At 42.2% G+C, this 14,206-nt stretch overlaps 1 protein-coding gene across 2 annotated transcripts in view; it reads right to left on the minus strand.

Annotated features, from left to right (window-relative positions):
- The window catches only part of LOC116696624 (neuroligin-3), a 132,148-nt gene that overhangs the window by 43,996 nt on the left and 73,946 nt on the right, over positions 1 to 14,206 (minus strand). For both annotated transcript variants that reach the window (XM_032527711.1, XM_032527712.1), the window contains one exon: positions 2,964 to 3,149. In XM_032527711.1, the coding sequence (XP_032383602.1) occupies positions 2,964 to 3,149 (186 nt within the window). The remainder of the gene's footprint in view (positions 1 to 2,963; positions 3,150 to 14,206) is intronic.

Raw genomic sequence — 14,206 nt, forward strand, 5'->3', positions numbered from 1 at the left:
GCAACACACCACACATACTATAGACTAGGGACCAGAAACCCAGAGAGAAGGAAATAGAGAGAGACACACTGGCACATAGAGAAAGCATGTGTCCCTTGCATGCTTTTACTGTCTGTGAAGGGAGGGAGACAGATGGGTGCAGTAAGGAGGAGATTAGATGGAGGAGGCAGGGCAGGGACAGGGTCTAAAAAATCCAGCCCTCACGAGATTACGTCCAGGCCAGCCTCCACGCAGGCCAGCAGGGGGGAGGTGATGGATGTACCTTCTGACTGGAGCCCTCGGCACGCCCACATGGAGACGCTACCAAGGCCAGGCCAAAGGAGCAGGCAATCAAAGAGAGAGGCCGGAGGGCTAGGATGATATAGGACGATCCAGCTTATTAAATAGGCTTCAGGAGGAGCATGGAGCATCTGAAGTAAGTTGTCACTATGCCACCAACAGGCATAAAAGGAGTCTCTGTTAGATAGAAAGTCTATGCACTGTAGGCAGTAATGACAGACTGTGTGCAGTAAGAGTGGGAATACTGTCATTAAATACACCGACACACCAGGGAGCTCGCAAACAGTGTGCCATCACTGATTTACTTTTTCTTTTGTACCCGGGCCTCGTTACCTTGCATCCGAGCAGCAGGTATAGGGAAATGTTTGTGTGTGAGACACATGTGGAATCCTATGCCATGTTATCACATCCTGCATACTGCATTTATGCTACTCCTGAGTTCAAACAAGCCACATTCAATGCGACACCACTGCCTCTATTTCAAGGCATAGATTAGGAATTTTAATTTGCGAGCCGAGTTGGAATAAAAAACCAAATCAGGTACCATGATGCATTGTTTACATTCTTTGTTTCGTGAATTAATTTCAAGTCGGAATCTCAATTCAAAACTTTCTTTCTGAGTCTGCTATCATGGATAGGAAATAATTACACAACTCTATTACTAGAGGCCACCTAAAGCCAGGTGTGTTCCTGCTACAGTGTATAATTCATTTGATTATAGATGTTTACATCCATTTTCACAGCTATGCTGATCCAAACACTTTGATTCCTTTCTTGTTTATTGCGTTGTCTTGGCAACAAGAACCTCCTACTAGTTTTCAACTCAACAGCTAAGACTATAGAAAGAGGAGGATGAGCACAGGAGGAGGGTAGAGTACAGCGGAGGCTGTGAAAGCAGGTGCAAAAAGACATTTCTTTACTTGGATTTCCTGTCACATCCTGCAGCCCACTCCAGTCCTAAACTTTATATAATTACAACAATCTGTGCTCCGAGAGAGACTGTGTGAAATCTGATTGCCATTGGTAACATTCGCAGCAAGAGTCCTAGCGTGATAGAAGGCTTCCTGTTTCAATTTTCTAGGATCCCTCAAGTTTTGCTGGCTCTTTTTTTATCCTTTCATTGGGGCATACATTTCCATTCAGGGGAAAAAACAGACCCGGTAATATCCAATTTACTGGGGAGGCAGAAGAGATAGTTTCACTGGCAGTATAATAACATGCTACATGGAGCGTAACATTATGGAGTATGAATAAAAAAAGGCATTTATGGTAAAAATTCAATCCAAAAGCAGTCATCAGTCATCGGAGGAAATCAAGGCAATTAGTAACACTTTAATGCAAATTGGAGAATGCAAAACACATCACAAATCCCTGGCACTGTAATAGGGGACCAAAAAAGAGAAGCTCAAATGACCTCTTCCAAATGCATGTCGGTCTACTAATCAGAAAATCCAAAACAGACATCCTACTCTGCCTAGTGACAAGACAGAGAAATGTGTGTGAGCGTGTATGTGTGTGTGAGAGAGAGAGAGAGAACATGTGCACATGCCAAGACATTCAATTCTGGGCAGTGCAAATGCATCAGCCTTAGCTGTGAAATTTGCAGTCTGAGCACAATGTGTGTGGTGGTTGGGCACCACACACACTAAATAGTTTCCTGACAAAAAGTATATATTTTTTTAAACCAATCCTTTATCTCATGCAAGAGTGCTTTCTTTAATGCAATTTACTTGTATGTAATGTACAATAAAATCCCCCTGTTACATTTCCAACCATGCATGTCCAAAGCAGCATGCTTTTGGCTTATTAACATGTTAACAAGCAAACTGCGAGAGCGGGGTTGAATATAAAGATTTCTCATTTGGAATATTACCACCACATAAACAATGTAACAAATAAACATAAACACTGCTACACGACAACACCTCAATATCCTGATGGCCTGTCATGTACTGTACACAAAACAGAATATGTGTCTGACTGTCTTAATCCCAGGTTAAGGATGATGCTGTGTCTATGCGCCTCTGCTGGTTGCAATTCATGGACTGAGCTCAAAAAGCACAGTCAATTCAAATAAGCCAAAGCATTTTCTGCAAGAAGTTACCATATGAGCAGTAGAGCTCCATCTTAATTCCATGATGCATTAGAGGAGCATGAGTATGAGGGATGTTTTTTGCATGTCCAGGTTGAGCATACACGTGTTGTATTCAGTATTAAAGACATTGCCAACGTGGGCAATAAATCATCATGAAGTAGCACTACGGAAGGCAGCAGATAAACAACATTGCTTACAAAGACAACATGTTTGTGTGTGCCATTTAACATGCCACTAAAAAGATCTCCCTGGTACAACACTTCCCTTTTTATCTTGCTTACAAAAACACATTATACCTATATGTCTATTTCTGACATGGAGAGGGATACTAGCAAAGTACATCAAGACCCACATGTGGTCTGAAATCTGCCGTGGAGTTTCAATTTCCGGATGGTAATGAACATCACAATCATTTAAATGCAAACACCTGCTTCTTAAAGCATTCGTTATGCTGTGCAGTACAGTAGAATACATTACTCAATAACTCTCTAGCTGCATCACCACTTTCTGATATCGAGCAGCCTACACACCAGCAGGTATGAGCTCCACCGCTGTGTCACCCACCCCCCTCGTCTCTGCTGTACCGTACCTTCAGAGTGGTGGGAGAGGGTGAGCAGGCTGACGCAGGATGCTCCGATCCCAGAACCAAACACAGTGATGCGGTTGGAGTCTCCTCCGAAGAAGCCAATGTTCTCGCTGATCCACCTTAAAGCCTGGATCTGGTCCAGGAGCCCGTAGTTCCCTTTAGCAGCCTGGTCCCCCGTACTTAGAAAGCCTGCAACACATACACAGATATTAAGATATTAAAAAGTCAGCCAGGGCGGACGTGTGTGTAAATTACAATGTTATGTGTAGTGAAATTTGCACATGACCAACAAACAAAAAAAATAGGTAGTTTGTAAGTTGCACGTGCAGTGTGCCACAGATTTCTATTTTTCATTTGCACCAGCAGCATAAAAGGATATCCGCAGTGACTAAGCCCACCCCGATTTTGTCAGGAGAATCAGCTTGCCGCAGAAATCATGACTTATTGGATGACACGGCTGTTGGTAAAATAGGAGTGTGTGTGACCACATGTCATCTGCACCTTATGGAAAATCAATGGCATGTCTCCCCAGGTAAGCACCCATCATCGGATATATTGAGCAGTCCTGATGAAAACCTTAGAAATCTATGAAAACACCACAGACGGAGGGAAATAGACTTGATAATAGGATTAACAATCATTTTGATGCAGCAAAACCCCTCGTTATGGACTGAAGCTTCATTATATATCCTATTAGAAATACCACCTTCCTCTGATATATTTCCATTCTCTCTCTCACATTTTGAAGTCCAACATACTTTCAGTCTAAACATTCACAACAAGCCCTACCGTGCACATTTCACTCCGTGTCTGTGTAATCTGCAATATTATGTCTCGAGTTGGACAGTGAGTCTCTCTTGGGTACATCAGAGCTCGTGTTAACACACCACCCTCTCCCAGCTGCTCTCCAGGGCCTAAGCCCAGCCAGCTGAATGATGGGTAATCGAGTCGTGGGAGAAGATCAAAGGCAAGCAATCCCTGAAGTCCCAACGTAGACTCAATGTCCATCAAACCCCTGAACATGCATACGAGGTGACAGCTAGGAGATGTGGGTGGAAACCAAGACACCCCCCCCCCCATCCCCCCCCCTTTTAGTGGCAACACTTCACAAGCAATAAATGTGTTAGTGGTGAATGCTCGCAGGCCTCCAGTGATGGTCCTTCAGCATCACAGCATTGTTTCTGACATCTATTTCATGGTCTATGCCTCCATATAATGATAAGCTCTCATGGGTGTAAGTCCTAAGGGGGGAAAGTTTTGATATCAACAACGAAAAAATAAAAAAATAAATCTGTGTTTCTTGACTCGGGTCAGCAAAGCGATGCTCACTTTAGATAAAGACTGATTAGAAAGCAGCTGGCCTCCAAAAGGAAGCATGTCCGCCAATGCCTGTTTTCTCTCTTTGTTTGAATCAGAGGCAGCAGAGGGCACAGCCTCTTGCCCAACCCCCAACAGCACACCCGCCTCGTCCTGAGTGCCTGTTGGCAGGAACAAAGAGGGTGGGCAGGGGAAAGGCCAGGCCTGATCATCGATAGGAGAGAAGCAGTGGCACAGGAAGCAAAGCAGGAGACAAATGGATCAACAGATGGTCTCCTTCAGACGCATCCCTGAGGATGACAGAGCAGAAGAGCACATGCAGAGAGAAAGAGCGAGAGAGAGAGAGAGAGAGAGTGAAAGAGACAGGCAGAGGAACAGAAACACAGAGCGATAGAGACAGAGAGAGAGAGAGAGAGGGGGGGGGGGGGGGGGGGAGGAGCTTGTTCTTTTCCTCTTGCAGCTCTCCTTGTGTTCCTTCATAACTTAAGGACAACAGCTTTTACAACCTTCTCCCGGGTGCCATGGAGAGAGAGAGGAGACATGACTCTCCCAGAATAACCCTCATTTGCGAAATGGTTCACACTTCCCCAAGTGTATGTCAGATGGGTTAGGAAATGTCAGGAGACCGGCATGAAAAAGAGATTCCGTGCAACTGTTAGCCTAATTGAAAATATATAGCAAACATTATCCATTTGGCATTGTAATATTAGCAAATTACTAAATGACAAAAATGTAAAGCATTAGAGTTGGATCCCCAGCTGCCAGAATAAAGCATATTTTTGTGATTTTTTTGTTCAGCTGTGGTGATTCCTCTGCATCTATAAATGAAACCCGTCATTAAAATGTAGAGGTTGAATCCAATATCTCAGACAACAAGACATGCTGCAGGCACCATTTAAAAATACATCTAATATAGCTGCTGGTTATGTTTTAATTGGAAAGGTGACAGGGAGTATTTTCTTTGGAAAGCAATTAAGATAGCAAAGTAATTGTTTTTATGCATGGTTATTTCTATTTTTACATTTGACTTTTTAGGTTTGTGCTCTGGAGGTGTTTTGGTCTTTTTAGTTTTCTAGCTATTTCTTTACATCTGTCAGCTACGCGTGACCTCACTCTACTTTACTAGAATAAGGTAGAGGAACGGACTGTTTCAATAAACACACATATACTTTCCCTTTGTCTCTGGCTTGAGTTATCTGCATTTCAAACCTCCTTACTCATCAGGGATTGGGTTATAGATTTCTAGATCTACAGCAGCAGATGATCCCGTCTCATCAGCCGTGCGTGGGCTTTGGCTGCACACAAACCGTGATCTGTTCACAGCTCACTCCTACACAAGACCTTGGGATTCTGGGCTGCAGCTCAGTGCTTCTGAACTACTTGGTCAGGCTGGTTATGTGCTTGACTGCGCTACTCAACCTGACAATCACTTGAGATTTTTATTACACACTAGGTGCCGCTTTACAATAAGCATTTAATTCTAAACCCTGTAATCACATTGCATCCATCTATGTTAGCTGCCTGTGTCCAAATCGATATGCAAATTCTCTTTTAAATTATCTGACCAATTAAGTTTGGCACAAACAGCAGACACAATTACAGTACACTGTGGAGTTAATTCAACAAACATAAAATAATCATTAACTAGTTTTAGTTGATCTGATACTTTTAAAGTGAAGTGCATACAAATCAGTTTGTGCAGATTTAATTTTCTCTGTGACATTACAGCATTAATGTTGCCCGTTGTGAGTTCTGGAACAAACTGTAGATGAAATGCGGGATGTTTGTTTTCAATTCAGTTGCAGTAACTGAGGCGAAGCCCAAGCTTTACACCTTCAGGCTGAACACCAATGTTGTATATGGTTTGCTGAGTGCCTTTTCCCTTAAAAAAAATACATTGTTTTGTATATCAAGCTCCAATTGGTTCAGTTTAAAGCATTTTGTTTAGACAAAAGAAATAGGCACATAAGGAAACAGAGAAATGCCCTGAAGTTAAACTACACTGGTGAAAAGAAATACTATAACTCATCTTCAAGTCAAACCTTGAATTGTGAATGCCAAATCCAAAATATATTTAATAAGTTCTGTTATCTATTTTTAGGAAACTATTTAGTGTGTGTGGTGCCCAACCATCACACACATTGTGCTCAGACTGCGAATTTCCCAGCTAAGGCTAATGCATTTGCACTAATCTGTTAAAGGTCCCATGACATGGTGCTCTTTGGACACTTTTATCTAGGCCTTAGTGGTCCCTAATACCATATTTGAAGTCTCTTGAAGTCGCCTTGGTGCAGAATTACAGCCACTAGAGCCAGTCCCACAATGAGCTTTCTTTAGGACGTGCCATTTCTGAGTCTGTAACTTTTGAGGAGGAGTAGACTGGGGATGTTGCCTTGACCAACTGCCACTTTGCTCATTTGAAAGCCATGATGCGTGTCTCTCATGAGAGGGCCAAATTCATTCTCTAGGCAGGCAAAGCAGAGAAAGGGGAGATAACCTTGCTCCTTATGACCTCATAAGGGGCAAGATTCCAGATTGGACCATCTGAGCTTTCATTTTCTCAAAGGCAGAGCAGGATACCCAGGGTTAGGTTTACACCTATCACCATGTCTAGCCACTGGGGGACCATAGGCAGGCTGGGGGAACACATTAATGTTAAAAAACCTCCTAAAGTGAAATTTTCATGTCAGGGAACCTTTAAGAGAGAGAACTGGTTATATCAGTTGCAAAAGGTCATGCCAACAAATAACTCAAATTGTCTCAACGCTTGAAAGAAAGATATTCATAAATGGAATCTATCCTTTCTACATGTCAGCTCAGTTGGACATAAAATTTGTATGATAGTTCCTTATTCACCACAAACAAACTGTATATGTTAATAACAGTGATTCTGTGCTCTTTCTCTGCATGTGAGAACTGTAATTTGGCCTGACTGATTAAATGGTGTGTTTTTGTATTGTGTCTCAAAGCTGCTCTTCCTTGGCCGTGATGTGTTTCACTTCTGCTGTATGAAGACCTGGTATTTTCTCCGTGTGGCAGCACAGAGTCCAGAGATTCAGTCCTGATCTCAGGTGGAGTAGCAGCGGCGGCTGTGGTCTGGTCGCAACCAGGTCAGGTCGGACTCGCACCTGTTACCTTGCATCGTCCTTGCCGGACAAAACTTTGTGTATGTAATGCGGCTTCCCCTACAAGAAACTAAGACACCCTTGTCACTTTAACATGACCAGAGGCTCAGTTAATGTATACAGCATGACAGCGTCTCTTCTCTGCAGTGTTTGAGGTTCAGCCAACGTGCCGGAAGCAATTCAAGAGCAGTAGAGACCAGGAGATCACTACAAATCCAACACCTTTCCAATTCCACACATTTTCACAGACCAGCCACAATCATTGTGCCTGAATATCAAAGAAAGAAAGTTTATTTTCCCCAAAAAGCCAGCATTGAGCGTGATGCCACATAATGTATTCTGCGGCTTGACGGTATTTTATCAATAAACGTGCACGCCTTTCTCAGTCTGCACTGAGCGTCTCGGTTTCCTCCTGAGCCACAGCAATGATTTCCTTTAGCTATGCTTCTCAGCATTGCTATTGCTCTATTGATTATGATTTAAATGTCTGTTTCCTGTACGGCGGGCTATAACTCAGAGTGTAGCAGAAAGAGGTGATGATAATGATCGCTCCGACCCCAGACATCTCTCTTAGCCTGGTCTCCTAGTTAATGGAATGTGTGTAAAGTAAAGGCGGAGGGTGAGAAGGGGACGAGGAAGGGTAAGGGGGAGGGCAAAAGCTTGTTATTGAGCTGAAGAGTGAGCTAACATAGGGAGAGATGGAGGGAATGGATAGGGAGGAGGAGAGGAAAAGAGAGGAGGAGAAGGATGGGAATAACAGCGGTGACGTAACTGAGGGAAAGTTTTTTTGGCTTTTTGCTAGATCCATTTTTGCTTTTACTTTGCCTTTTCCCTGTTTCTTTCTCGATCTCATCCTCTCCCTCTTTGAGGGTGCCCGTTAACAAGGCCTTCTGTGTCCAAACTCTCTTTTGGTACACCCTCCCTCCCTCTTCTTGCCCTTTCCCTCAATCGTTTCGCCCCTCTTCTCTTCTCTTCTCTGGGGAAATAAAGGCCTACACAGTGGCGGCCTTGACAGCCTCCTCTAAGAATCCCCCACTACAAAAGAGCTTCAACTTCCCCCCAGCCAGGCCTGGGCTGAATGGGAGACTCTGGGGTGTGGATGAGAAGCAGAGGAGGGAAGAGGGGGCCACACTCCACACAGCCACAAAAAGGGTCTGTGTGTGTCAAGCTCACGATGAGCAAGGGACATACTTAGCGGTCCATCTTCCACAGAGGGAGACATTCCCACAACATTTTTCATCCTCTTTTTGTGGGGGGTCAAGATTTCAGTACGCCAACGAGAGAGAGAAAAAAAAAAGGCTGGGTGAAGGGGAAAGAGGCAGGAAGGGGGCGTGGGCCTGAAGGAAGGTGATTGCCACTTGGATCAGTGTAGAGCTCCCGTTTACAGCTCGCTGCCCAATTGCATGGCTGGAGCGCAGTCTGATCTGAGAGCAGGGCAGCGAGAGAGATAGAGAAACACAGAGAGAGAGAGAGAGGAGAGAGAGAAAGAAAGGCAGGCAAGCACAAGAAAGCCTCTTTATGGTAGCCTGGACACTGAAGGCCATTTACCCAACACCACAACTTTGTTTCCGGTGGCAGAGAAAATAAAGACGTTTTGATTATCACTCCTGCAAATGACCAGTTTCATCTAAATGAATACCGCGCGATAGCGGAATCAAACTAGAAAATTGTGAAAAATAATTTATGTATGAGCCCCTGATTCCTGCTGGCCTCATTACGAATCAATAATTAAAGGAAATATCAGACCGCTTTGAATGGCAACAAAGTCAGTCGATGTATTAAGGGCCCGCCCCTCGACACTTGGTGAATTCAAACTGAATGATAACGTGCTCGCTAAACTGCAGGTCTTTGCTGAAAATGTGAACAGACCAATGACTAACAGAAACTGAAATGGTTCTGCTTAAATATTCGTCTCAGTTGCACACAATGAGATGAGAAGAGAGAGAGAGAGAGAGACAGAGAGAGATGTGGCGTGTGAAGCATGAACCAACGCTGAAACTATACTGAAAAGGTGGTGGGGTAGTCTGATGCATGATGCTGAAGATAGAGCATTATACATATTTTGCTGCTGAATACAGACTGAGCCACTCAAATGGAAAATGTCAAGAGGGAGAATCGGTGCCGCATTAAAACCAAAGCTCATCTGACATATATCTGAGTCCCTAAAACCCAGATCTCTTACAGACAGACAAGAGCCTGTTATAGCAGACAGGGATTAAAAACAGATACTGTAAGTCAGCGCTGGTGCTGCACATGGCAGCTGTTGATTGTCCTGCATGTGACTTCAGGGCTGCTTAATCTGATTGTGTGATGTGTCCCGGTGGTCAGGCGACACTATTCAAGAGCTCTGCTGAACAACAGTCCTGGCAGCAACTACAAATGAACAGTTTGCATATGTATGACCCCTGGCACCTGAATGCCACTCTGTCATTCACACATCGGCTATGGCAGGCTGTCCGTTTTTCTATTTTTTATTTCTCCTTTGCTTCTCTCCCACCCTCCTTTTGCCATTTCTTCCTTTGCTCCAGCTCCCTGTCATGTTTCCTGTCTTCCTCTACTTTCAGCGTGTCTCTCTGTTCTCCGCCTCTGCCTCCATCTTTTTTTCCGCTACTTATCACCTTCTCTCTTCTCTGTATCTCTCAATCTTTCCTTTCAGTGAATAGCACAGACAGTGTATTCTCAAAGACAGCAAAATGCTTTTACATTAAGGGAAGCTTTGCATCTCACAGCTGGTGCGGAGGCGGGCCTGCATGCTCCTGCAAAAGGAAAGAGAGAGACGCTAGTGTTGGAGAGTCACAACTGTGAGGTTAAGCACCGCTTTGGTTCCACATGGAGGAACATGCATCGGAGGGATATTCCATAAACAACAATGTGCCTTTACTTAAGTCTGATATTTAAAAAGAATACACATTCTTACAGTATACTCTCCATCTTTTGTTCAAGCAAAATGACACTTTATGCAAGATGCTCTGCCCCACTTCTTGGCCTATAGCAGAACAAGTTCAAAGGCATGATGTGAAACATGACAGCAAGCCTGGGTGATGTAATTCGAGGGCGTGGTGAGAAAGTTTAGCACCACCCAGCAGGATGGGGCAGTTGTGCAATGATGTGCCTTGGAGGACATCAGAGACTGGCTTATCAAAGCACATCAGTGGAGCAGAGTAGGACAGAAAGCTCATAATTTTGAGGATCTTCAAAGGCCAACTCCTCAGGTTGGAGTAGCTCTCATAGGTGGCCATTATGGCCTGCTATGAGACTGCGTTACATCACCTTTTCTTTTAATAACACTCAAGAAACGTTTAGGAACTGAGGACACTAATTGTTGAAGCTTTATAGTTGGAATTCTTTCCCATTCTTGCTTGGAACTACTTTAGTTGCTCAATAGTCTAGGGTCTGTTGTTGTGTTGTATTTTGCGCTACATTTTCAAAGTGAGACAAGTTTGGACCAGCCTGGTCCCACCACCACCAGACTCTGGTACATTTCATTTGTACAGAGAGTCTGGCCACTCTCCATTGCCAAGTGTTAACTTCCTTGAAGGCGGGTAGTCTGTTGAAGTTTAAAACTATTGGAACTGCCCAGAACCACTCTGGATCTGCCATAACAAATCGCTAACGTTCGGTCGTGACGTCGGCTTAGCATCGCTAGCGTTAGCCTTAGCTAACTCCTTCACCACTAACGGAGCAAGCTGGAAAATCAAACTTTTCCCAAACCCTGTGGGGATGAGGGCCACAACATCATGGCCACCATCAAACGAAAAGATTTTTGTCGGACGCACGCACACACACAAAAGGGAGGTGAGACGACACGATTGACTAAAATAAATTGAGGATAGCTATGGTCGTTGTTGTAAGTGCAATGATAAGTTGAAATCCAATAAGTACTTTATCAAACCGTATGAATGTGTGTGCCAGGCCAGGATAGAAAATTAACTAACAATGTAAAGATCAACAAGTCACTGACAGACATGTTCAAATTTAATATATTCACTATTAATTATTAATAGTGCTGTCAGTTAAATGCGTTATTAATTGCGTTAACACAAATCCATTTCATTGGCGTCAATTTTTTCTTGCAAGATTAACGTTCTTTTTGGCCTAGCAAACTTTGTAGATTTTTTACACATGCTGTTGCAACAACTAGTAATGTTAGAAAAACTTCAACACCAACCGGATCTAGCTAGACCGGAAACAAAACACACACACACTTGTTGGAGCTTGTGAGCCGGCCAAAGAGTAGTGACATTACGTTTCAAGTGGATGGCAAATGCAAGATGCCAAAATGGATGCCAACAAGATTCTGAATGGAAAGTTTACTTTTTAAAAGTTGCCAAATGATTCCACTGACCAGAGTGATCTGTGGGATTTGTCTTTGTGAACTGAGCTATCATCGCAGCACGTCCAGTCTGAAATACCACTTGATGGTCAAAGTATTTTTTTTACCCTTTTACTGATGGACAGTGTTACACTGTGTGAGAGATTATTTGCTCCAAGTGAGAATGTTACGTGTGAAATTGAACACTACAATAGATGGTATATGCTGTTGTTGTTTAATAAAAAAAACATTTGCACAAAACAAGCCAATCCACATTTCCATGTTGATAACAGCATTAAAATGAGAAAAAAATAATGAGACAAAAATAAATCAAGGGACATTTAGAATAGATAAAATCTGTGATTAACTGTGATTAATTGCGAGTTAACTATGACATATTTTAATCATTTGACAGCACTAATTATTAATTATTATTTTTTGTCTTAAATCCAACAGCCATTTTCACTAGGCCAACTTTTCCCAGAGTAGTTTTATGCACCCCTATGTTTCCTTTTTATTTTTGCAATTTATTTTTGCAATTTTCACTGTCTCTCGCAACTTAATGGCAAAAGAAATACAAAAGACATTGCAACTTGTATATAAGTATAGTTTTTACAAAAGCTCCCACAAAAGCAGGCATTTAGGGCTGCAACAATCTTTAAAAAAGGCAGCAAAATCCCCAAAAGGACTGTTTTATAATCACGACTGTGTTCCAAACAGGTGTTTATTGAGCATTCCTAAACTTTCCCAGTCTTTTGCTGCACCTGTCCCAGCTTTTTTGGAATGTGTTGCAGGCATCAAATTCAAAATGAGTGAATATTTGCAAAAAAAACAAAGTTCATCTTGTCTTTGTAGTAGATTCAATTGAATATAGCTTGAAAAGGACTTGAGAATCAATGTATTCTGTTTTTATTCACGTTTTACACAATGTCCCAACTTCATTGGAATTTGTAGTTTTGGATGACCCTTCTTCACGAGAACTTGTTAAATCCGCACAGGCAGCCCATTCTACAGCTTTTATTACTGATATTGTAAATCCTGTCTTCTTATATTTGTTCATTTGTAAAGCCCTGCCAACTTTAGTTGTAAATCAACGGCAGAAATTTAAATGAACATCTGTTTTCCTGAGGTTTATCACTGTGATGTGTAACGTGTGAGTGATGTTTTATTTGTCTTTGTAAGGGTAAAAATATTTTTGGCTACAAAGAGTGGCGCTGCTGCCAATGGAATTGTGTACTGATTTGGAACTGGCTCCAAATTTACAAGAAGCAAGGATTTGTTAGGAATCTGCTTATCACAAACTAAAAGCAAAGTCTGGACCTGCTCCGCTTTTAACAAGATCGGCGTTTATGCATATGTCATAGTATATGCTCAGTATTTACAACATGCAACACAATAAAAAGCATTTAAAAAGTGGAAAAGGTTAGGTCTGGTGATCTATTTTTTTGTCAACAAATCTCATGAGAAGACCAAAACCAGCCATTAATTAAAGTGTTTTGGTCTGTTGACTGGGGAACGGAAGCAATATGATGACATTTGCAAATTGTGACTGGCATTTTTCACAATTTTCTTCTTTTCTTAGCTAATAATAAAGATAAGAATATGCAGATTCATCATTAACTGAAAATATTTGTTAGGTGCAGCTCTAAATCAATGCATGAACATGATTGCATGGGGAAAGTCCATCTTACGTAACAGTAGTCTGGATCAATAGAAGTACTTTTCCAGGATAATTGCCTGACATACGTCCCTCACCTTTTGCTCCCTGTGTGTTGCCGTTTTCAAACTCTGTTCGTTTGGGGAAACAACAAACTTTGAGATAGCAAGCTACACTCTGAAAATGGCAAGTTTTGAAGAAAATTTGGATCATGCAACAATGCAGGCCTGCTTCGTTCTTTCCAGGTATGATTGTAAAGATTTATAAAGATTGTGTTTACGGGATTTACTGTCTAACTGGGACTTTTTGGGACTGATTGACGGGGGATTTGTTATGAACAAAATACACACGGCGATACACTAGCAAGAGCAAATTACATTTAACCATGTATCCAGCCAATTTAAATAGCTCACACTACCGTATTGTGTAAAGATTTAACTTCATTTCATATTTCATGTGGCTTTTTCTTTTGAGAGGTGCAAAAATTCCAACAACACAACATAACCCTAAATAAGATTTTTTTTTTTGCTTTTAAATGAATACGTAAACCATAAACTATATATATTATTATATTATACTAATATAAGAATGTTAACAAGGAGTCAATAAAAACTGGAATAAGTAAGTAGAACAAGAATCAATTAAATGTCTATGCCACTAAAGAGCAAGGACAGTTTGTGTTTGGAACAATTAGGAAGTTTATGTGAGTGACTGGCTGTGCACAGGGCTTCAGCCATGTGTGTATGACAGAGTAAATGGGAGTGCCATGGCACTGAGTGTGGGTGAGTGTGCAGCTACCGTGTGCATAAGTGAAGAGGAGGGCTTCCAACAGAGT

The sequence above is a fragment of the Etheostoma spectabile genome, chromosome 10, assembly GCF_008692095.1.
Source record: "Etheostoma spectabile isolate EspeVRDwgs_2016 chromosome 10, UIUC_Espe_1.0, whole genome shotgun sequence".
Classification (NCBI taxonomy): domain Eukaryota; kingdom Metazoa; phylum Chordata; class Actinopteri; order Perciformes; family Percidae; genus Etheostoma; species Etheostoma spectabile.